General features: G+C 39.4%; 1 protein-coding gene across 7 annotated transcripts in view; it reads right to left on the bottom strand.

Moving 5' to 3' along the window:
* CACNA2D3 (calcium voltage-gated channel auxiliary subunit alpha2delta 3) overlaps positions 1 to 26,503 on the bottom strand; it is an 828,400-nt gene that overhangs the window by 177,699 nt on the left and 624,198 nt on the right. For all 7 annotated transcript variants that reach the window (XR_004001243.1, XM_030569375.1, XM_030569373.1 and 4 more), the window contains 3 exons: positions 8,578 to 8,649; positions 7,671 to 7,751; positions 1,083 to 1,157 (listed from right to left, as the gene is read on the bottom strand). Coding sequence is in view for 6 of the 7 variants with exons in the window: in XM_030569375.1 (XP_030425235.1) it covers positions 1,083 to 1,157; positions 7,671 to 7,751; positions 8,578 to 8,649 (228 nt within the window). In the remaining variant the exon portion in view is untranslated. The remainder of the gene's footprint in view (positions 1 to 1,082; positions 1,158 to 7,670; positions 7,752 to 8,577; positions 8,650 to 26,503) is intronic.

Raw genomic sequence — 26,503 nt, 5'->3', positions numbered from 1 at the left:
TGAGCAAATTTCTGTTAGGGTGCCTTTAAAGATACTATAACGTGCATCTTGCTCCTTGCTTAGTTCTCCACTTCTATCCAACAGCTGCTGAGAAAAAAGCTATTCCATTCACCCATGTAAGTTCCAGAGCTGATCTTTTCATTTGCTTTCCTCCAGTCAAATAATAAATAAGGAAACAATCAACTCAAATACAAATGTTAATTGAGTGTGTAATTCGTAATCCAAATGTTAGACAGACAAAATGTTTGTGCTGACTGACAATGCAGGATATGCTAATGACTTCACAAATCATACTTTTCAATAATTCTAATTTATTTATATATGAAATTAGCCATCCAATTAATATTGCTGTTTTCTACTAAAATATTGTTGAAATCAGATATTACCCTAAGTGCCTGCTAGAGAAATACATATGGCACCCACATGTCTACTAGAGTGAATTCATTAACACCAGTGCTTTACTAAGGGTTGATGGTGACTGAACACTTGTATGCACTGTTCCTAAACAATGATGCAATCAAGAACAAAGCTATTCTCCAGGGTATTATGTCAATAAATATTTGCATAATGGGCACGTCTATTTTACTTATTTTGATTAATGCAAACAAGATGACAAAGGAAATAAAGGTGAACTTTGTTGCTATTTTACTAAAAATCCCTTGTGTTCCTATTTGACTATAAAATGTTCTTTTTTGGAAAATTCTGTACATATTTTAAATTGGAATCCACTTTAAAATGACAAATAGGGGTTATTACACAGTAATAGAGCATTCAATTTCAGTGTAAAATGCACATAATTATAGCAATTTTGGGGGTTTGGCATTCTATATAACAGAGGTCTATATCTTTTAGAGACTAACTTGTATATTTATGTACCATGGAATTATTTGTGTTAACATTTGTTTTTATTATGTTGTAAAATATACTAAGCATTTACACTCAACCCTATGTTCAAAAGTGGCATTTCTCACAGGCATGAGGTATTATATTTTGATCTTCATTACCAATATTATATTCTTCACACATTAAGTAAATATAATAACTATAAATGCATAAAATAAGTGAACAAATAGCTTTCTTACCAATGGTCTGAGTTCTGGATGTGTCAAAATGTATCCATTGTTTGTAATTGCAAAAGCATATCCATGAATACCTAACTAAGAATAAACGAGAAAGGAGTATTAATTAGCTTGGTCTTGAGTGAATTCTGAAACAAGCAAGCAGCCAAACATTTAGTCATTTACAGCTTACACGTGGCATTCATAACCCTTATCTCAACACAATATTTCATTAAAAAGAATGCAAAGCACCAATCCTTGACATTCTGTGAACTTGGTAAATAGCACAATTTTAAAATGTCACAAATACATTTTGCTATCTCGGCTACTTATTCCTACATACTTGATGTGAACTTTTTAAAACATTATTTATAAAAGAAAAACATAACAGGTGTGATGTGAAACACTATGTGCTAAAATGAAGGGATATTGGTTCTGCTTCCTTACTTGTGCAAGTGGCTGCATTAGATCAGTGGAACCACTGATATCAATGGGACTGCTCCCATGAGTAGGCTGAACAAGAGGTGACCTATTATCAGTGATATTTACATACAACAGTGTTGAGGATATTTCATTACCAAATTATTTCAAGTTTACTTCTATATACACAGAACAAGGATTAATTCTAATGCAGAAGTTCATGTAATTTATATTTCTGGATTGAATGGCATTTTGGGGACTCATTTGAGAGCAATGAAATGTTTCATTAGGCCCATAAATACACGTAATCAAAATTAGCACTGATCTTATTTAAATAACAATCCTACCTTTTGATAATATTCCTGTTACACAGTTGGCTGTACCCACTGACTACAATAAACACACTTTCAAATCACTGATATGGTCATTAAAACATCCCTTAGCGTAAACTTGGCACTGATACAGTATCTTTCTGTAGGTGCTGTACATAACTCAATGTTACCATCATAAAGATTTGTATATAGATTTAGATATCAATCACTATCTTTTCCACTGAATTATTTCAGTTTTGAGACACTGCGATGTAACATTTATCTGTAAAATTATCCCATGTGTTACATAATAAAGAATGTCATTGTGTTCAAATACTTAAGTACACTGCAATCCTTTCCAAGCTAGTAGTACCCTGGTTTGTCAGTCAGCTTAAATTTCTTGTTGTTATTAAACTACTTTTTATAAAAATCACTATCTCCTATTAAAGCCCTGATTCAGCAAATGATCCATCTTTGGCAATGCACTGACATATATGCTTAAATTCAGGTACATGATTAAAACTTTACCAAACAGGGATGAACTATAGCACATACTTAAATGCTCTGTTGAAATGGGTCCTAGTACAAAATGATCTGGATAGAAATGTTAACAGTCAATAGTCAGAGCCATTTCTCACAGCGATAACTAGAACAGCAAGTCTGAAGATTTCTGTAATTTACTGGAAAGATAAAACTCAGGGTGGCATTATAGCTAGATCAGCAAGAGCTCCTATCTGATTGAGATTTATATTGTACTTCGCTCAGAATTATCAGATATATATTCAATTCTGTCTGCCATAGAGAAGGTTGCTTCATGAATTAGCAGTTGCAATAAGGGTAATAGAAGGTGGTAGGCTTTTCACATCTCTTCACAAAGTGAAAAGAAAACAATTTTGGACATATTTTACCAATGATATTATGACATGTGAACTTGAATCTGGCTAAATATCAGATCTCACATATAATTGCCTATAATTGCCTATATGGTGATAATTGCAGTAAAAATTGAAACAATTGAAGTCAGATAATGAAATAAATGTGGGTGGGATACATCCTAGAAACAATATTTATCTATTTGAAGTGCTCTGTGCCTTCAAGTGTGGCACTTCATCATGGTTTGTGCCATGCCTGAAGATGTACAATGTTTGCAATTAAAATGTTTCTTCCATTTTCAGAGACATTGCTGCTTCCAGCAGCATTCCCCATTAGAAATATTGGAACTCTGTCTCATACTGATAGATTATTTCAAAAGGGAAGAAACTTTATATGACCACTGCAAAGTGACACGTAAGAATTAAATATTAAGGAGTCAAATCCCACTTTCTTCATTCAGGACAAATAGGGTGTCCAGATCACCATACTAAAATATCAGGACATATTTGGGTGCCATCAGCCCCGCTCACAGTCCACCACCGCTCCTCCCAGGCTTTGCCCCATGTCCCATCCTCTCCTCACTCGCCCTCACACTGCATCTTTCCTTCTTCATCCCCCCCAGCCTGCCGCTGGCTTACTGCATCCCTCCTCAGTCCCCCACCCACCGCTCGATTGCCTGTTCACCCACCTGCCTGCCACTCACCTCTACAGCGCTGACTTCCGCTCTGCTGGGTGGGTGCTTGCCCACCCCTCACCTCTTCCCACCCCTGCATGCCTTCACTCCACCCCCATTCCACCTCCTTCCCCCAAGTCCCCGCCCCTGACCTGCCTCTTCTCAGCCTCCTCCCCTGAGCGCACCACATACATGCTCCTACCCCCTCCCTCCTGGAACGTGCTAAGTGCTGCCAAACAGCTGTTAGGTGGCAGGAAGCGCTATGGGGGGGAAGAAGCGGGGACATGGCGCGCTGAGAGGAGGAGAGGGGAGCTTGGCTGCAATTTTTCCCCGTGCATGCTCTAGCCCCGGAGCACCCACGGGGTCAGCGCCTCCCTCCCGCTCACCTCCTTACCTAAATATCGGGACAAATGGCATCCCGATCGTATATTGATCAGGACGTGGGACAAAGGGTTAAATATCAGGACAGTCTCGATTTTATTGGGGCAGCTGGTCACCCTAAGGACAAACTCCCACTGAAATCAATGCAAGTTTTGCCGAGGAAGGACTGCTGGTAACAGCTCATTGTTACTGTTCATCTTTCACTGCCCAAAGCCCATCTCATCCAAGCTAACAGAATTCCAAGGTAGCAGAGTTCCATAGTATCCAAGCAATAGTATCATGTCCCTAGATGAATGTCACTGAATAAATAAAGCATTCCATATATTGCATCTATAGGAGTACATCCCATATACTGACCATGTTCTTCCATCAAAATAAAGATACTTCATATTATACAATTGACAAATGCTTATAGTGTGTTAAAAATGGATGTTATAATTCAAACTTTTTTTGCCTCCATAATTAAACTGCATAATAATAAAGTGCCTGTTACAATTACCTTCTTTTGTGTTACACAGTGTAGCGTAAAATACCTCCTTGAAATCAAAATCTATTTCTCAGAAAGAGAGACATATATTATTTCATAGAATCAGACTGAGCCTTCACTATATAATACGGTCAACATAGATAAAACAGAGTTTTTAATCTCTTGCTCCTGAGCACCCCAAAACAAACAACAGAAACCAAAACCAAGAAACTGTCCCATGCCTCCTTTCTTGATCACTCTAGACAACACCACCATCCTGCTAATGTGACCAGATTTCCCGATATTACAGGGACAGTCCCGATTTTGGGGTCTTTTTCTTATATAGGCTATTACCCCCCCACCCTGTCCCGATTTTTCACATTTGCTGTCTGTTCCTCCTAATACTGCCTGTCACTTAGGCTTGTAACCTGGGCATCATCATCAACTCAGACTTCTCTAGGTCCTCATATTCAGGCTATGTCAAACTCTTTCAGATTCTTTCTGCATAACATCTCTAAGATACAGTCTTTCGTATTCAGCCATATAGCTAAAACTCTCATCCAGGCTCTCATCATTTTGTGTCTCTATTATTGCAACATCCTTCTCCTGAGCCTTGGCAAATATAATCTTGTCCCACTCATATCCATGTAGAATGCTGCTGCAAAGACAATTTTCCTAGCTAATTATTTTAACCCTGTAAGTGACCCCTCTCTTTGTATTCATCCACTAGCTTGAGCTTCCCCTTCCCTATTGCATCAGACATAAGCTACTTGTCTTCTCTTTAAAGGTCCTTCAGGACCTATCCCCACCCAACCTATCAGCTCTCATTCACTATTGAGATGTCATCTCCTGCTTCTGATCCATTCATGATGTAAGCCTCCATTGCCCATTTTTGTTAATGTTAAACAAGCACTTTTGTGCTTTCTCCCATGCTGCTCTTTATGCTTGGGACGAGGTCCTCATAAACATCTGCAAAGCAACCTTGTTACCCTTCTTCAAAACTCTCCTTCAAACTCTTCTTTCTTATGATGCCTACAAAACAGTTAGGCTGCTGGAATGTGGGGAGACCACCACCTATAATGCTGACCAATATTGTCTCCGGGTATGTTTACACCTAACACACTACAGTGGCACAGCTACAGCACTTCAGCTGTTTCACTGTAGCACTTTAGTGTAGACACTACCTATGCTGGTAGGAGGGCTGCTCCCATCAGTGTAGGTAATCTACCTCCCCGAGAGGTGGTAACTAGAATTTCTTACACTGACCTAGCATTGTCCATACTGGGGGTTAGATCGGTAAAGCTATGTCTGTCAAGTGTAGACTGGGCCTCATTATTTCTTAAGCTCCTACAACTGTCTGTTGTCATCTTACTGTATCATTAGCAAATCATTCATGAACATTCAGTAATTGCTATTGTATTCAGTTATAATGAAATTAACAGTAGAACTTGGAAACTGAGGTTCTCTGGTTTTGAGACTTCCTAGAATCTCAATAATGCCCGCTGTTCCACTAGAAAACTGGATGATTTAGATGATCTAGTAACTAAGACCCAGATAGCATGACTGAGATAAGGAAGTATGTTCTGAATAAACTCAGTACAATTTAAGTGTTACCTGCAGCACCTCTGCTATTCAAATAGTGGGCCTATCTCAAATAGAGGCATATGGCATTACAGTATTTGCCTATTTGTACTGCAAAGAAACTTCCATTAGTGATTATGTTGAAACCATCACATTAATGTTCACTTGTTACCTAAACAGGATTATAATCTAGCACTTCAGAAGTGGAGGACTAGTGAAATAATAATATACTGGATCAAACCTAAATGAAAAGTAGTACCACCTTTACATTCATCACTAACCTATTTTACCAAGCTACAAATGATTCATGATTGCCAAGTTTATTTTGCGTACTCTATTTTATTTATAGCTCTTTTTAAAGAGTTTTATAAGTGTCATCTATAAATTTGGAAAACTAAATATAAGGGAATATATGCACTAAGAAAAAAAAACACATTCCCTTTGTATCTCACATTAGCTAAAAAAAAGGTAACAAAAATAAGGTATAATATTTTTGAAAATAAATATTAAGAGGTAATGCAGATCATATCAATTTTTTGGCAGCACAAAAGACAACAGTTAACTGTGTTGGACAGTGTCAAACAAGTCTATAAAAGACGGCATTTGCTTTAATTCAAGGACATAGGAGATTTCAGATCGAGAAGATCTAGGCAGGCAGGAATTCTGAAAGGAAAGTTAAGGATGGACTGAGTACATCTTTGTCTGGCTTTCATACAAGGATATGCAAGCCTCCAAAGTTATTTTCTGGTTAATATATGTATGTGATATTTTGTAGCATGGAATTCTGACAATTATTTTATTGACTTCACTTATTTATGAACACTTATTGATAGAGGGGACTATAAAAGTGTACAAAATCTAGAATGTTGTGCCCCCGCACTGACTAATAGAAATTTGACTTGATTGGTGGAGCTGTGAGATTTAGTCATTAGCGCAAGAGAATTAAGACTTCTATGGTAACATCAGTCAGTCAGTGGAGTTACTAAGGATTAACCCAAGTAGAAGTGTGTACAGCATTTTTCCCCTGGGGTCCCATTTCTGATTCTGTCATGAATTTGGATATGTAAATTGGGTGCTATATATCTTGCAATAAATAAATCTAAAATATTATTGTTAATTTAGCCCTATACTCTAAATATACTGAATACATACTGCGATAACCCAGGGCAGTTGGGTACAACAAAGTAGTCGAAGGCAGACACAATGGACACTGGATTAGCAGTTTTCTGTTCCCTGACTGACCAGAGCAGAGGCTGCTCCAGACTAATGAGAACACGTGACTCCAATTAACCTGCAAAGAGTCAGGTGAGTCCATTAAGGTAATGTGAACACCTGACTCTAATTAAGGCCCTTTTGATACTATAAAAGGGATCACTCCAGTCAGGCTGGGGAGAGGAAGTGCAGCTGAAGGGCTGGTTAATGAAGACATCCTCAAACCATCGGTAAGGGAGCCCTACGGTAAGGGTGAAGAAGGGAGAAGCAGGAGAGGTGTGGGGAAGTGGCCCAGGGAAATGTAGCAACTCTGGCAGTGAAAGGTTGGCTGCCAACAACTGCTGCCATTAGGGTCCCTAGGCCGGAACCCAAAGTAGAGGGCGGGCCCAGGTTCTCCCCAACCTGCCACTACAGAAATACCTCCTGGGAGGGGAAGTCAGGCCCTGTCAGGACAGGAGGCTAAACTGTTGTGAAATAAGCCCCTAGGGACAACAGAAACTGTGGGAGTTCTCTCACCAACCTCCTTGCTGGCTTATGATGAAAAGGGCTCAGTAGACTGTAACCCTGGTTCTAGAGAGAGAAGGTTCTACATGGAGGGTTGCAGTGAGCCACTGAGGCTAGCATAAACCACCTAGAAGCGCGGGACCCACAGGGACAAGGTCAGAACTCTGCCACAATACTCATATGTAAATTACCTTATATTTTGGAATGGCCTTCAGAAGTTCTTTAACTGGAACATCTGTGCCAACTACTCCCAGAAGAATTCCTTTGGATCTCTGTTTGAAAAGAAAATGTAGGCCACTCAAAAGAATAAACAATCACTGTTGAAACAACGCATGCCATCAATAATTATTTTCACATTGTAAAAATTGTACTAAGGAGTACAGACCGTAACCTAATCTGCCAACTACTTAAAAAGATAAGGTGAGGTTGCAGCTAATGTGGCTGGCCACACACTCCATCAGCAGTTGACCTCCTTTCCTTGGCCTGAAAATGAAATCAAGGAAGTGTGCAAACTTTCAGCAAATAAGGAAGGTCTCCCTCAATTAAACTCTTCTACTTATGAAGCAGTTTTAAGATGAAATGCTACAGATAAACATATGACTTTTCTTCTTTTCCAATTTGCACTGCTATCTGATATCCAAGAGAGAAAAATTAAACACTATGGGAGAAGTATATGTAATTCTCTTTAATAATATAGCAGGATGTTAAAATGACAGGTCTGTAAAATACAGCTATTCAAACCACCTATATGAATATTGTTAATGTGCTGGACCTATCTGAGATAAGAAGTTTGTCTGAGGAGAAAATGTATATAGATTACTTGCTGTAACAAAGCTAATGTAGAAGTAAGAAGACACATGGGTCTAATACCACTGCATCAAATTCATCATCTAGGTGTTTTCTCTTAGACATAACACCATTAACTATTTTGAGAACTATAGTTTCTACACTATAATTATTTGTGCATAAATATATGTATCATCTGTTTAATTTTATTCTAACAGTAGACGCAAAAGGCAAAATAAATAATAATCAAAAAGTTCTGCAAGTTATTAAACTTCATTGCAGACATGGTAGAAACACAGTTTGAGTACTTACAGTCTCATTTTGCTTACTAAATACTGGCATGGCAACAGTGGTCATCAAAACCAATCCCTGATCATCAGCAAGCTATATTTGAAAAGAAAAAGATATTACCTATAAGCTACTTCAGTCCATTATTAAATCATAACTATAGAAGCATCCAACTAAGTTTCCTTCTTTTTAAATGAGATCATGCATTTCATCTAAATGGCTTTTGCAACTTTAAAATTTCAGTCCAGCCCAGCCCCAACCCATCTCCTCCCTCCCACCCCTGCCCACACCACATCAGCTTTGCTAGTCAAGGGGTTACCTGGCCAGGGTATCTTTGCTGGCGTCTCTGAAAAGAGATATCAGGGGGCTGAAATGAGGACTGTGGGATAAGTATGTGCACCAGCTAAGCAGGTGGAGCTCTGTTCTACCTCTTTCCCATTGGCAGCTCTGCCATGATTGACTCAAGCTGAGATCATGGGTTCAGACAATTTGTCTCAGGTTCAGTCTCAGAATTCTCATCAGCTAGGACAGAGGCAGTGGAATGACAGCCAGTCAGGATTCCAGGACACCTTTGGTGACTTAGTAACCAGTAGGTTTAAGTTTGTTGGACTAATCAGTGGCATCAAGCACCGGTTGGTTCTGTACCTCAGGTTTTAACATGTTTCTTCAATTTAGTGGGAGACAAGACCTCCTGATCTTTGGCCCAGTCAGGAGGAATATGTGGAACAATTTATCACCACTGACCAAAGAAGAGTGGGATTGCTTAGGAAATTGTGCCTTTGCACCTTCTTTCTATTTTTTTTTCACAAATGGCAAATTTCCCATCTGCATCTTTGTTACAAGACAAATGATGGAGGGGTATACTTGGCTGTGATTCCACAGGGTGGACAGGCACCTCTCTGTCACCCAGAAGATCTTGAGGGACTTGATCATCATCATAGGAAAGGAAGTGCGAGTTACTAATTAAAGCAGCATTTTCCCTGCAGTTTTTTTTTTGGCGGGGGTGGGGGGACATTTAAATTAAGTGAGGTTATCCCAGCTGACAAGGGCACCAACCATCCAGGTACAATAAGGACTGATGGTTTGACAATGGGGCTCAGGTAGACTTAGTTGTGCATATATTTTTCCAAAAGGAGGGAGCAGGGGAGCTGATCATCCTGAGAACACCTGGGGAAGCTGCAGGGCCAGTTGCAGTTGTGTGGACTATACACAAAACCTCCATCCAATCCCCATGTTGCTGTTACTGTATTGGGACACATCCTCTTTAACTAAATTTCAGTTCAGGGCCATACTTTTGAGAAACCTGGCATCTTTTAGTTTTCACACCCAGCCTGTTTTGAGAACAATCCTTTTCCTATAGGAGCAGCCATGGCTATTGCCTGTTCAGATTTTCCAAAAGTAGAGGTTACAGTCATTGGTGACCAGGTCATTTTAAGAGACACATTAGGAGCTAATAAATTTGGCTACTGAGATCTCTGATATTTTATTTCTTTTAGTTCCCAGTTTGTTGCATGGCTTTCATTCTCCCAAGCTGCCGGCCACTCAACAGGAATACAAATGGGTTTCAGGACTGAGAAGGTTCACCCCAGACAGGAAACACACAGGAACATGGAGATGGGATCACCTCATGCTTTGTTTTTTTTTTAGAAACGCTTACTAGCACCTAGTGTGATCCTTGTCCTATTGGACAGAAATGATCTAAGTAGAGAAGGGGGAGCTTGGGGTCTGGGCTGCTAGCTAGAGTCAAGCGTGATTGTACCAGTATAAGAAATTATTCTCCTTAGCCAGAGTAATATGGTCCAGCATGCTGAAATGGTAGGTATGGAGGACAGCCTCCTTGGTGTCACATTAGACAAGGCCAGAACAAATGTAAATCATGACATGAAAAAGCATTCCGCTAATTATGGGATGACATCTCGGAGATTTTAGATGATTGCCCAGGGTTACTCAGCTCTGACAGTGTGTATTTGTCAGGCATCCATTAGGATATTTTTACTGTGAACATCCAGTTCAGACTTAAGGGATAGCTGAGAATAATTTGTTTGCTTGGATGCCAAACTGATATCTATCTGGTGGTGTTTTGCCCTCTGTAAAATGGGGTGGGAGAGAAATCAGACCAGAGTTTGGTTGAAAGCTTTGGGGAAAGGGGTCCTTAACACCAAGCATATACTAAGGGAGCATAGGGACAACCAAATATCCTGTATTAGCGATATCCATTGGTAGAGACTGCTGGGGGTTGCCCAGTGGTGGCTCTAATCTTCTTTATGAGGTTAGACGCTTGAGCTTATGCTAAGGTCTGGGTGGGTGGATGGTTTCAAATGGACTGCTGGCCACTTCCATGATTGCTGGGTCAGGAAATGATTGCATCAAAGGTGGCTGACATTTTGGGAGATCGACTACAATCACTCCGTCCTGTAATAACTACATGCTTCACCCTTTATTATTTATTTTATACTACATATTATTTCTGTATTAAAGTTGAATATTTGTGTCAGAAAATTCATTAGGCTATGAGGAGTTTTTCTTGGGTGATTCCCTGGGCAATGATGTTTTGGTGGAAATACTTTGAAATAGTAGAATGATAGTCACTGGGTGTTTCCATCAGCACACATTGTGACACAATTAACACTGGAACAGGTAAATAAATTACAAAGGAAGCCATGGTCTAGGAATTTTGCATGGACGTTAAGTCTTTTAATCCCTTTTCATAATAAAATTAATAGTAGTGTATCATAGTTGCTGAAAAACATTAATTGTCTGAACAAACTTGTTAAGAAATAAAAATGATGTATTCTTTTACCAATAATGAAACTAAACTTCACCTTACATTTATCATAACTGGATCCAACATACATCACTGATATCTACAGAACAGGCAAGGATTCTTTATCTTGTACTATAAGTAGCAGCAAATACTTAATTAGAAATTCATATTTAAAATGTCTTCCTTTATCACAGATCTAAGAATTTAGATATCAACAACTCTTAAACCAATATATAATTACATCCTCACTGAAATGATGCTATTTATTTAAAAACTCAGACTACAGTATGATTGCTAATAGCTACACAGATGCTCAAATTTTGAAAATCCATTTTCCAATAATATAGACAAAACTGGACAACTTCCAATTCCATCAGCACTTCCTATGCTCAGAAACAAGCTATGTATGTTGTTAATAAATACATAAATAAAGCATTTAGACTTCCATTACAAAACCACACATCTGTACTTTGTTTTAGATTTCTGAAGAAATTTCAATTCCTAAAATGTGTCATGTGCGAAACAAATTGAAACATGGGCAGACATCTTTTTTCACCATAAAACATGATAAAATATGTTTCTATGCAGACTATAAATAGCAGCTAGTCACAAATATAAAGGAGGAAAAATTATTTCAGTTATAGACAATTATCTTGAATGGCATTCATCTACTAATGTAATTTTCAGTTGTTTACAACTGAGCATCCCTGGGAATGACTGAAATCCAAATATGCAGTGTTAATGTGTTGTTATAGCCATGTCGATGCTAGGATATAAGCGAAACAAGGGGGTTGGATGACCTGAAGAAGAGCTCTGTGTAGCTTGAAAGCTTCTCTCTCTCACCAACAGAAGTTGATCCAATAAAAGATATTACTTCACCCACCTCGTCTCTCTGACATCCAATGGCATGATGTTAACCTGCTACTATATGAATAGTCTGACCTCAGTTTAACTGTCAATTTTGCCTACTCATTTTCTATTGCCAGTAGTGTCCAATAGTAATACATACTGGCCATTATTGTATTTTGTACTATTATAATTGTCTATATGTTATAAATTACGATAATTCAATGTTTAAATATGTATATAATAAATCCTATTTGGTTTGGGACTACTGAGCTTAGAATCAATAAGGTCTGCATGTTTACAGGATATGACAAGTACATCTGCACAAATGCAAGCCCACATTTTCCTTCATTGCGTGCATGGCCTTTAAAAAGCTAATGCAAAATGTTGCTCACTGACCAAACTTTATTTACAAAGAAGAGAAAACAGGGCCTAGGCCCACCAAAAACAAAATCTCAACCCAAATTATCAGGTATAAAAACTCTTTCTTCCTTCAACACCTGGCTTTTTCTCCTGGTTCACATCTCCAAATAGGCCCTTCACTGTCCTGAACTTCCTCTATTAGTTGAACCGCTTTACTCATTTTTCAATGCTGAATTAGGCCTTTTCAGACTTTGGAGTCTGGATATTCAGGACCATGCTTCAATCTGCTTCTTAATCCTAGTTTCCCTGATTAGTCACCATGCCAGTGATTTGCAAACTTTTTGAACTAAGCCCTCCCTTTGAGTTATAATTTTTGGTTGCACCCCCCTCAGCCTCCTTCTCCCCCCCCCCCGCACAACCCAGACAAAAATAGATGCATGCAAAAGTATGCTTGATAGCATACTCACAAACCTAACAGAGACCTTAACACAACTTTAATTATATTACCTACACCTGTGCGTTTTGAATACAGACACTTACCAATGGCACAGCCAAAGCTTTCTTAGCAGTGGGCTGCTTCTACCTGGCAGTCAGGCTGAACCACAAGGGTAGGGCCAATACCTGCCCCTCCCCCCTCAGGTTGTCAGGGTGGGGGAAGGCTCATGCGATGGTCTCTGAGGGTGGAGCCAGCTATAGGCTCTGAGGCTGCCAGGAGTGGAAATCGATGCTGCCCTGGAGGATGTTGACACTGACCCACAGGCTGGGTGACCCGGTGAGGTGAATCAGAGGGTGGAGGTGGTGCTCCCTTCCCACCCCTGTGGGGGACAGCCTGGGCCCTGCCACATGTAACTGGCACGAGCCACCTAGCATTGCCGCTCACCCCCTGAACATTCCTCCATGCCCTTTAGGGAGATGCACCCCACAGTTTGAAAACCCCTGTGTTATGCTTATTTTTTACCAGGAGCACTATGTAAATTAACATACATAGGCTCAGAGTGACACTGAAGTTCTGACTCTTATTATTTGGCAGCATATGAATTACTACATTTTGATTTCCTTCAACCAGGTATATTACAAATAAAAAAAATATATAAGAAAGGAAACATAGTTGGAAGTGATTAAAACACAAATTCTACTGGCAAGCTCAAACACTTGAGGATACGGAGCTGAGAAAAAGGTATGTGCTTTGATGTGTTTTCAAAAACATTATAGAGTACAATTTTTTTGCTATAAAATTAAGCAACAAAACAAGCACAACTCAAATGCTTTTGAACAGTTACAAGGTTAGGCAAATCAGTGGGATGCAAGATGCTGAGAGCCCCACAACTGAGTTAGTAAAATGAGGAGAAATGGGGTCAAGAAATCAAATTTCAGAGTCATTCATGTAAATCTGTAAAGCTGGTTCCATAATGTAAAAAAAATGTCAAATTTTGCAGCTGTTCCCAGGGGGTAGCTGAAACTTTCAAAGATACTTGAAAGGTATATTTGGTATTCAAATCCCATTGATCTTAACTGGGGATTGGACCCCTAACTACCATAGGTCGTTTTGAAAATTCCAGCATACTTTTTTGTTTTAACGAATAGTGGTAAAATTTAGTTGACAAACTATCCACTGAATAATATTTGATCAACTCTAGCAGATAGTGAGGGCAGCTGTGCAGCAGTTACAACAGAACTGTGTTCTAGGTAGAGCTGATAAGCTTTTCGTAACTTTCTTCCATTAACAAAGAATTTATTCACTGGCTCCAGAAATGGATGTGAACTCCACCCCTATTTCTAACCTACTTGATTCTGGAGAGAAGAAAATAGACAGAAACTGATGTATACAAAAGCTGTAAATTCAAGAGTTATTTTTAAGGCACTGTCAGAGACTTTAGGTAATACTGGACTCAATTCATTATTAGCCAAGTGGACAATAATTACTGGACCATTTTGATTTAGGAGATCCCTAAGTAGACATTGCTTTCCTGATGTGACAGGTCAAATGGAAGAATACTACTAACAATTTATAGAAAAATAAGGAAAGGAACACATTCTCTGCTCTGGCCCTCCTTGAGGTACCATAGGGATCAAATGATTTCCTTGAAAGAGGACAAGACATATTTACATAATCTGATCCCCGTATCCTGCCATGTGTAGCTCGTTGACAGACTCTTGCACCCATTTGGAGTATGAATTAAGCCAAGCTCCACACAGGTGCAGTAGGCCATCTGCATCTTACTTGGTCCAGGATCAGTCTCTGCTTATACGAAATATGGCTCTAAAAAGGACTTCTGCCCTTTAAAACTCCTTTTTCCCTGTAAAATATTTCCTCACCTGCAGCCTGAAGTCCACAGAATAACAAGGAGTTCCTGAATTTAAGAAAAAAAACAAAACCTCCTTTCCTGAAGAACATGAGGAATTTCAAAGGGAAAGAACAGCAAATGGATGCTGAGAGAAAGGTTCCTAGTAAAGTACCAAGAATATTTTTTTAAGACTATGAATATTTAAGATCCTAGTCTTTATGCTAAAAACCAAAATAGTGTAACTAAACAACACCCTCACTGCTGAAATAACCAGTAGTTTCTCCATTAGTATTTATAAAATATGATTAAAAAACAGCAAACTTCAACATGTTATTTGTAAACACACAGAGCTGACTCCATAGGGCAGCCCAACATGTAGGCATCAGTCACGTGCAAGTGTTTGAAAGAAAACACTGATTTTTATTATGCTAAGACCTCCATTAAGAACTTTTATTTGAGAAGCTGCTTTATATGCCGGAACATGGGACTGTTTTGTTCAGTAACCATGGAATGTAATAAGAAGAAAAATGTTGGACAGTATTTCCCGGACTGATCCAAAGTTTGCAGTCTCCTTTTGATCCACTGCTATGAGCTTCAGGCAGTACTAAAAGAAATCAAACAGCTCTTTGGCATATTTATTTTGATTACGTATTGCAACATCTGCACCCTAATTGGTGTCTCCGGTAATAATTTAGAAAACTCTCTATGGATTTATGCAAGCACACTTACTTAACAGAGAAATTAATGGACAGAAAGATGAAGGTATTCCGAATATTCCATAGGATTTTATTTTAAAGGAAGAGAGACGAGTGGGAACAGATTCGTCCCCATCCCTGTTCTCAGAGCACAGGTCCTAAGATAGTCTCCAAACCAAACCCTTTCCTGCAGGTTCAATTTTATAGGTAAATGAAAAACAACAAATATTCAGCCTATGCTTCCTCCCTGTGCTAACTGTCCCAAAGACCTCAAGAATCTTCTCTGTCCTACTAGGCAGGGTTAAAAGCACATACCCTATTAGAGTGGGCCTGGCTGCTCCCTCACATGAAGACATGAGTCAATGGATATGTGTGAGTCCCCATAGACAACTGACCTGAATGGGTTTGGCCCTCAGTAGCTGCAGTGTAGAACTGATAAATGAAATTGTTTTCAATTGTTCACTTTATTAATGTAACTTCTGTTCACTACACTTGCTTATACTGTAACTTCTGTTCCATATTGTAATTCAAACCCCATTTTAAAACACTCACTCCATTTTGTAAAAGCTTCCTCCAACTTTCATTTTTGCAAACCCTGCTGTAATCTTATTAGTTTAGTTTAGATGTGTGAATGAGGTATGTATGAATGATGGAATCAACCTCCAGCCCCAGCCTGTCCTGATGAGATAAAGTTCAAATACCAATGGCTGAAGACCTAGACAACAGCCCTAAACAAAGTAAGAAGCATCCACCCTAAAAAGAAAAGAACAACAGAACAACAGAACGAAGATCAAAGCCAGGTCCAAGGCTGAAAGTCACGCCTGCAATTGATGGGTGATCAATCTAAACCCAGAGGCAGCGTGACACAGCAAGATCTATAGACTTTGAATCCAAACTAAAAGCCTATAAAAAAGAAGGGTGAGATGAGAGACTCTGGGTAACATTCTGCTGCCAACATGGAAGGACATCAATGCCTGCCCAACAGAGATCCAGCTTGTCCTTGTGCCTGGCTTTCCTGGTCAGTTAGCTGCCACAAGCTACGAACCCAAGCTACAAAATCAAGCTATGAACTTAAGCTATCTTCAGGACTGGTAACCATGCAGCAGGTGCAGAACATCTGATGGATATGTGTGTGTGTGTGGGGGGGGTATTAGGTATAATGAGTGTGTATAAGAATTAAGCATAAATCAAATTATTATCATAATAAATGTGGCATCTTTGTCTTGTTCCCTTTAATAAGATCCTGCTGGTTTTTACTGGTCTAATATAATTGGTATAACAGCGGTCGGGTTCTGACTAAGCTCTCCCATATTAATATACAGCAATCCAATAGGCTGGATACCATTTTCCCTTCTAGCAGCACATCCACAGTACAGCTGCTGTGTGTTTAGGAGCTCCTAACCTCTGGCACACTACATCTCTCTCAACAGTTCGAATGTACACAGGAACAAAGGTTTTCCTCCTGCATTCCAGTTTTCTACATGAACAGCACAATAAGAGGACTTCCCCTATATTTGTGAGTGAACATCTTTTTTGACCCATGTGGTAGGGCTGGAGTCTGACCTTGCTGCTGCTGCCACTCCTGTTCTGCCAGCTATTCCGGGACTTCTTCAGTTTTCCTGTTTTGGTATTACATGTGAATGGGCTGAGTTCCTACTCCAACCTCAACAAAGCACCCAGGCCCAGGGTTAGTAACAAAATTCTTCCTGGGGTTTGACTTTATTAGTAACTCAAAAGCAACAACAAATCTCAGTTTCAGTTTCTTCCTCAAGCCTAGTTTCCATCCAGGATCTTCCTTTACTCCATTATTTCTCTGCTCCCAGCAGGCCACTTCCATCTCACTTAAATCACAGGGAAAATGAACAAGTCAACACCTGCCACAATGAGTCAGCCAAATTTCTGCAACTTTAAGGAGTGTTCTAATACTTGCTAAAAGAGCAGGTCAAGAGAAGAATCCCACCCCTCTGTTAAACTGGCCAATTAACTTAGAAATTGTGAGGTATTCTGGTGTGTGGTCATTTGATAATACTTGAGAAGATAAAAGGATCATCCTTCATTTAAATCCTGTGTAGGAAGAGTTGTTTGGGATTTTGATTCAGTAAGACATTAAATAAAAGGGAAATGTGCATACATCTACACAAAGATGGTCCACATATCATGGAAATAGTTGATTGGGAGAACAGATCTAGATTCTGCTTTAAGTAGTGATGGGCAAACTGCAAAGACTAGGAGGACCTCTTCTGTCCACACATTCAGATGCTTATCTTAAACTCTCTCATGTCTGGCTCTGGAAATTTCACTAGACATCCAATATTTCTTGGTTTTGGCTGGGGGAGGTATATTGTACCATACTCCTAGCTTAACTCACGGTGTTTCAGTTTCTGATTGAAACTAAGAATTACAGGGGTATAGTAAGAAAATATATACTTCAGGGCTTGCGTTCAGTTCATTTAAAATTCTAGGTGAAGTTTAGCATTGGTTGTTATTTATTTCACTCTGGTTTTCTATACCTAATCCTAAAGCACATGGTTTTACAATAGACCAACTATCTCAGGCATATTTTGGTCCCATAATTTGGATGATGGTTAGAAAGTAGAATAATTAAAAAAGGCCACTGCAGAAAAACGTATCTTTGTTTTTTATGTGGATCCTGTGTTTTTTTTTAAATTATTTTTATCACTTCTACATAAAAATAATCTCCTTGAAGGTTATGGGTGAAGCAGAACCAGTGATAGTTGGCTTCTCCTAGAAGGCGATTCTAATCTAGATATTTATGGTGGCATTTTGGAGGGAAAGCTATACAAGGGCCTTGAAGCTGTGGCCCTAATTAAGTAGTGTATCATAATATACTTGGCAAATAATAATACAAGCCCCAAAAATTAAAAAGAGGAGGGATGAAAAATGCATTTCTTGGCTTGGAAGTCATTGAATGCTTAGAACCAAGACACACAGTTTAGAGGAGAATTTCACTGGCTTATTCTCTCAGATAAATCGCTGAACCTGTTCTATGTAACTATAGCAAAAGTATTATGACTTGGAAATAATACCTTTAGATATACTAGATTTATAGTTTTAAGTGACACATTCTTTTTCTCCTTTGCCTCTGTGATGTTTTGAGGTCCACCCAGATCAGGAAGAATTCCGTCACTGCCTGTCCTGTAACTTCAGAGGGCCTTTGTGCTGTGGAGCTATGGTTCAAATCCCTGATATCAATAGCCTGCCCACAAGCATAAGGCCTCATCCTCTCACCAGCCTAGTTACGCTTTGTAGGGTGAAACCAACAGCCCTAAGGGCATGGCTACACTTGCCAATGTAGAGCGCTTTGAGTTAAACCAGCCTTCCTAGAGCACAGTAGGAAAAGCGCTGCAGTCTGTCCACACTGACAGCTGCAAGCGCACTGGTGTGGCCACATTTGCAGCACTTGCAGTGGTCACAGAGAGGAATGCATTGTGGTCAGGGCTGGCTCTACAGTTTTCGCCGCCCCAAGCAGTGCACCGAATTGCCACTGCAGGCGGCGGGGGCAGCCCGTGTGCCTTTAGGGTGGCAGGCGCGTTTCTGCAGCGGCGGCAATTCGGTGGCAGCTTCTATGTTTAGCTGAAACCGCCGCGGACAGCTAAATATAGAAGCTGCTGCCGAATTGCAGCCACTGCGGAAACGCGCCTGCTGACATAAGGGCACACGGACTGCCCCCACCTTCTGCGGCGGCAGTTCGGCACACTGCTGGGGGCAAAACAACAGGGACTGCCGCCCATTGAATATTGCCGCCCCAAACACCAGCTTGGAATGCTGGTGCCTGGAGCCGGCCCTGATTGTGGTAGCTATCACAGCATGCAAGTGGCTGCAACATGCTTTTCAAATGGGGGTGGGGTGGAGTGTGACAGGGAGTGTGTTGTGCGTATGTGGGGGGAGAAAGAGAGGGTTTTTGTGGGGCTGAGAGCATGACAGCATGCTGTCTTGTAAGCCGCAGGACCTCCCCCCCTCGCCTCTCTCTCTAACACAGCATTCCACAGTAATGGTTTGCTTTGATATCCGCACTCCTGCAGCAACAATGACAAAACAATGACAAAAGTGGCCACTTGACTTAAGGGGATTATGGGATGTTTCCATAGGCCGATCAGAGTGCAGTAATGCAACACCTCGTTCATGGTGACGCCTAGGCATTTCACCTGAGATACACCAAGTGTTATGCTTCTCACCAGGGTGGATTATCAGGAGAGCTCTAGCCACGGAGTCAGAGCACTCTTAAGTGCCTTGCCAGTGTGGACGGGTCACGAGTTAGGGCGCTCTAATGCGCTCTAACTCACAAGTGCAGCCAAGCCCCAAGTGAGCTGATAACTGGAGGGCTGGTTTCACAACTTTGGGGGTGACAAACCAGAAAGGAATGGTCTGAGTGTCTGGTAATTACGAACTTGGAATGGCTATTGGTGTCACCCTGCAAAGTGCAAATAGGCTGGTGAGAACCAAGGTGAGACCTTATGCTTGTGGGGAGGCTAATGTCAGAGTTGAACCATAGCTACGCAGCACAAAGGCCTCCCAAAGTTGTAGGGCAGTTGATGGTGGAACTCTTTACTGGTCTGGATGGACTCCAAAATGTCACAGCTTCCCTAGCCCCATTTCCATCAGGAGTCTCCAATACAGTAGCAAGAGTTCAGGAATGATCCCTGGACCTGAAGCAGTGCACTTTCGTTACGTATGTATAGCCAAGGAGGGATGCACTGTCTTGCCCCAAAATCTGACCTAAAACTACCACTGTTTGTAGTTGTTGCTGATAACACATTAATGAGAATATGGTATGTGTAACAGTTATAATAAATCTGCCCTTAGAAATGGAGGGGGAGGGTGTGTGCCTGTCTTTTGGGATGTGAGAACAATTAAGTTAAGGACAATAACAATTAAGTTAAGATTTTTTTCATATGTTCCTTTGATTTTCAAAAGGAATACATAGTACTGTTTCATTTTAACTGCTATTCTGAAGGGGTATTTTTCTATTTCACAAGACATGTACATTTCCTAATTATTATTAATGATTAAAAGAATATGAAGTAAACAATATACAAATAATTTAAATGAAAAGGAACTTTGAAGGGGTAATCCTGTTGTTTTTTAAAAAAAACAAAGTATAATTAGACCTCAGAAGGGGGCGGGGAGAAATCAGATCTTAAAGCTGTATTGTTCGTTTAGTATTTTTCAGAATTTATAGCTTGTTTTTGAGGAAACCATAAGTTACATCAGTATTTTCAGAATATTTTCCTCCCACTTTTCTCAAAAGTTTTAATTTTTGAGGGACTTTTTACTTGCACTCATGCACATGAATTATTAGACTTGTAATAACAAAATATCTGTTCTCTATTAAAATGACTTACAGAATACATCCATAAAGTCCAAAGCAAAAGATAATATAGTTTAGACGTTAACTGATACTATGCTGCTCCTATCCAGGTTTCATTTTCCACTTTATAGAGCTTTTTATAACAGGGCAAAAATAACGATTTCTCGCAACAATTACTATCATTAAAGAGATGCTTAAGATCATTATCAGGCAACTTGCCTCGTTATTATAAAAGACTACTTCTAGGAGCACAGGATTTAATGGGTTTGAGAAGAATATCTGCTTACAATTGAAGTGCACTCTTACTGTGCAAGAAGTCTATTGTAGTATTTTTGTACCAGTTGGCATAGCCTTCCAATGAAGGGCCTTACACTGAAGATGAACAATATGCGTGCATTGATATGTATCCCATACAAGGAAAAACTTGGTTAAATTAACAGTTGTGTGAATGGCTGCTCAAGTGTATTCCCTTTCCACACAACAACTAAAAATTCAGGAAATCAAGATTCATCTTCACACCAACGTGGACCCACATGAATTACCACCAAAACACACTCTTAAACTCATGTGCTCTACAATAACATTCTTTTCAATCCCAACATATAAGAAACCACGTCTCCATTCAATTCCTCACAATCCCAATGAAACACACAACTTGAATTCTGACTTCAACAAGGTTAAATGAAATTATCTACAAGCACATGTATACCAAAATTCTATAGTATCTTATTTCTAGAGGGGGAAGTATGAAGCTGGAATTAAGGCTGTGAAACTGGGTATGAATGCGATATATATCAAAGGTAGAACTGGAATGGAAGGCTGGGGATAGCATAGTGGGAAGAAGGCTTCTGCATAGTGGGAAGCAGGCTTCTGCAGGGGCTATATGGGGTATGGGAGTGAGTGGGGAAGTGTGGGGAGCAGCATATGGGAATTTGACGTGTATATGTGGGAAGATGGGTAGCTTGAGTTAGGGGATCCTAGAGAGGAAGAAAGAGAAGCTCTGCTCTGATGTATCCCCTATGGCTGAGAAGCCATGTGAGGGAAGCATGGGAACATGACTAGGAGTATCATGGAGGTGTGCTGGAGGGCCTTGAGTGAGGTGGAACTAGAATGGCATAGGAGCTCAGTAAACTCTCTCACCACTATCCATGCTGGAAGGACTCCCCAAAGTGTTACTGCCTCAGTTCCCAGGCATACCTGGCAGCAACTCCATAGGAGACATTTAAAGGCTGATGCCTTGGTGCAGAAGCACTCAGCTTCCCTCCACCCCTAGCTCCAGAACTGCCCTACTTTCACCTAACCTTCCCCTCCATGTGCAGCTCCGTATATCCCGCACTTCCATATCCTCTTATGGCTCAGTCTGCCTCCTTGATTATCTTGCTTGTACATGCTGCACAGAGACACTGATACAGGCTGGGAGCATCAGAGAACAGAGGTAGCTAGTGAATCGTGACGGTGCCACTGGCTTTTTTGTTGTATTATATAGACTATTATGGAAAACGGTAATCACTCTTTTGTGTTTACATTTAAATTGTGAACTGGGATGTTAGGGAAATCTGTGTGTGTGAAGTCTGCAGAGATCGTAGTTCTTTAGTGACAGGAGCTATGGAGAGAATGTAAAAAATGGCTAATTTTTAAATCTTTACTCAGTCAAAGTTACTAAATCACTGACCACAAAAATATTATTGAAAATCAATCACCCCCTGAAGAATGTGTGGTAAAGTTGAAGACTAAATTCAACAATTTATTCTTGTTTTAAGTACAAATCTCAATGTAGACTTACTACAGAGCCACTATGGTGCCTCCTATATGTATATCTGAGATTATAAAGGTGAAAACAATTAGCCCCCATGCAGAATAAGAAAAAGGGAAAACCAAATTAACAATAAACCAGGATCCAATGTAAATATGTACTGAATGATTCTTTTGTATTTAATTTGATTCAATTTCACTTTTATAATTTTAATAAAAATGCTAAAATTATTAGTCATTCATTTCAGTGAAAATAGCACCATTGCAAATTTTCAATTTTCTATTCCCAGTGACAGCTTCAACACTTCAAAGTATAAAGTAAATGAGGCGAGGAATGATAAATGATGCTCCAAAATTGCTGAAACATGATAGCACCAAGATAAAAGAGGGCAAAACTCTACTTACACAAGTTAAAGGATAACACAAAAAGAAAAAAGAAAGCTGTCAGGAACTTTGGGAAACAAACATCATCAGACATTTAAAAAAAAATATTTGAAGGAGACAATTCTTTTTATGTGAAAATAGATTAAAAAACCCTAGATGATTTTTTAAAAACTTTTACATGTTCTTATAACTATCTACCTCCATTTTTGTGTCTAATTCATACACTTCTGCCTCTTCATACAAGTTAAGTAGAACAAAATACCACAGCAAGAATAGGACAACAGATCTCGAACCCTGCTGTTTCTGTTCAAGAAAGCAAGTAAAGCTATTTCTAACAGGAAACAAAACACCCTGTTGGTCTATTAAAGAGGAATAGCTTTTGCTATGCTATGAAGCCCAAGTGAATCAATTGCTGTTCAAAACTGTTTGGAAGCTGTGGTTCACTTTAACCATGGATTTGAGGAAAATGTCATTTCCCTTCCATACAAACATTTGCCCAAGAATTTTTTGAAATTCATAACTGAAAACATTTGAATTTTGTCAAAATGATTACATTATAGATTTATTTTAAACTATTGTTATTTGCATTCTTCGATGTGTTCTCTGATGGATGATTCTAGCCACACCTCTTTCTCTTTTTTCGTTGGCCAATATTAAAAACAGAACCTTTATTACCTACAACAGTTAAGTTTATTACTGTATTTATGGTATTTTCCATTCCCATTTCAGGGAAAATCACAAAAATCTTAGTAAAGACAAATACTACAGTACAGTAAATAGCTGATTTAAACTGCACCCACTTCATGTCACCTCCAGTCCAGTTTTGAATTCACAATAATTAGTTCCACAGTGCATAGCACAGTAATTTACACACTAGATTTTGATTTGTATTTCATTCCCACAGACAAACTAAAATATAACAAGTTTCAAAGTGGGTAGTTAATGGCTATAGAACAATGACTACACACTTACTGTCTCCAAAAGTTGTTACACGCAAAAAGACCCAAAAGATTTTATAAAGTTGACAAGAGACTTACAATGAGTGTAAAATGCTAAAGGTAAACTTGGATGGTACATTTTTATTTTAGATCATCAAAAGATTAAAGTGAGCATGTTCAGAGAGAAGTGACTGTTTGCAATGTTTAGAGAGAAAACATTCACAGAGTATACACAGATTCCAACAAAAGCCATGTACAAGTTCAGTCATCATTTGGGAGAACACATGCACTAGGGACTAAGTTATTCATAAAGATGTGCAGCAGTCCTGTACTGCTCCCCTTCACCCTGTAAACAGCAAAGCCTCCCTTGATAAGGAATGTGCTCACCATTACTTGATTTGCTAAAAAAAAATTCTGAATATTAAACATTTTCTTGTGTTGCATGTAATGGGAAAAAAGCACCCGAATTAGTTACCCACAAAGCCTTATTTACATCTGAAATTTCACATCATGACTTACTTTAGCCAACAAACAACTTTGCATTGCTTGATACAGAGCTGCAGCAAGCTACTGGTCAGTCATAAAAACCTAATCTTGCAGCTTTAGGCTGACCATAAATCCAGATTGCACCCCTCAACTGACTCATTAGGCTTTCATTTGCAGCATGGTAAATTAGAATGAGGGTACCAGAGGAATTCTGATATGATACCAGACATCTGCTGAGGTTCAGCCAGTGGAAGAACTGGCAGGAGTTAGGCTTGGGAGGAGCAGCATGAAAGACACACTTTGTAGATAAAGGTCACTGTTTTGACTCAGAGTGCTGTGAAGTGCAAGAGAGCAGCTGAGAGATTGGAGTCAAGTGAATTTGGGAACTGAGGAAAGAAGCATGATAGTGGGGGCAAGACTGGTATGATATTACCAAATAAATCAGAAATATGAAGCCTCATTGTGAGCATATTAGGGAACTGGCAAGGACTGCCACAAGTTATACAGCCAGTACAGAATGAGGAACAAGTATATCTCACAGTAAAGCCTATAATCTTTCTAAAGTTAACCAAGCTATATTTTAAAAATACCATATTCTTGGTAGGTGAAAAATCAAAAGCCCTCATGGATTATTTGTAACTGTCCTCTTCCCCCTCCCCCTTTCCCTGAAAGTAGGGCACAGTCTAGCAAAAAATGCATATGGCTTTAATTCTGCAATAATCTGTTTTATGGGTAACACACTGAAAAATGGCTTTTGAGGTCTTGTATGTAAGCTGGGTGTAGTTTTTACTGACCTAGAACAATAGTAATTTCTGGTGGAACATTATTTGATTCTTCAACATTGTAGCACATCAGGACACATGACCCAAAATCACATGACACAATCTGCCAAACATTTTTAAAAGCTGGAAGGGGATATGTATTTATGAACCAGCCTCTTATAACCCGATCTTTCTTCTGTGTTCAGATTGTTAGAGAAACATTTCACGGACACTCTTCGACAAATGGGTGGAAACAAAAAGGCTGTACTGTAGCTGAAGTTAGACAGTCTGATTCCTACCACTTTCCCAGGAAACTAAAAACAAAGTATTCTTTAAACCACCTATTTTTTACCATGTGTCACGCTCGGTGCCCACTGTGTATTCTGCCATCACTGTCAGAGAATAAAAACACACTGCGAATGTAACCCACTGTCACATGACAGCATGTTATCTGTGGGGCTGGAAATGTGATTTTTTGAAATCCCTGAATAAGGATCTCTCAAATTTATATGCTATCATATAGAAATAAATTCAAACACATTAAGCAATCTTTTACAGATTTGCAGGCTTCTGGGTGTCCATTCATTCTGAACAGACTTTTAATTAAAAAGAGCATTTGTTCTGTATCTCTCATTTAGAACTGAATTCACATCTTCATCCAAGATTTATTAGTTATAATAATACTTAGTACTTATGTATAACTTTTCATTCTGAAAGTGTGTTATGAACTTCAATTCAAGGTAAGTCTGTTAAACTCTTTGATCTTATAATATTGCACCTAAACTACAAATAATACCCTAAATTTGGTGATTATTATATTTTCTTGAAGTTTTGATTATATTTGTGAACTATACAAGAATGATGCAACAGGCAACAAGCGATATGTTTTTGTCACAATCATCATGATATCTTGACATGCAATCGTGACTCTGGTATCATACCATATCAGTGCGGAAGCTGTACAAGAACAAGAGCACGCTGTACGAAATCTACTTGGACAAATTATGTTAGATGTATCAAGAGGCTTTTTGATAGACAATACAATGGGGACCAGTGAAAGGTCATGGGTTCCATTGCCCTTCCAGCAGAGAACGCAAGGGCCCATGGACGGTTCACTTGGGCTAATCATGTCAATTTGATGTTTGCCTGTTATTTTCCAATTGCTGACAAAATGGCTCCCCTGTTGTGCTCAAGTAGCAGGTCACTGCTTGTCCATTTTGTTCAATTAGCTGTTACACTGTATTTGAATTGCAGCTCTCAGCAGGTGGTTGAGCTGCTCACAATGTACAGCTTTGATGTCAGCTGTGTTACTTGCTGCTCCATTTCAGTGGAGCATTGACATGGTGA

This window comes from Gopherus evgoodei, chromosome 7, assembly GCF_007399415.2.
Source record: "Gopherus evgoodei ecotype Sinaloan lineage chromosome 7, rGopEvg1_v1.p, whole genome shotgun sequence".
In the NCBI taxonomy this organism is placed as follows: Eukaryota; Metazoa; Chordata; order Testudines; family Testudinidae; genus Gopherus; species Gopherus evgoodei.
The sequence above is the reverse complement of the archived record's forward strand: the minus strand, read 5'-3'. Positions and strand labels throughout refer to the sequence as shown.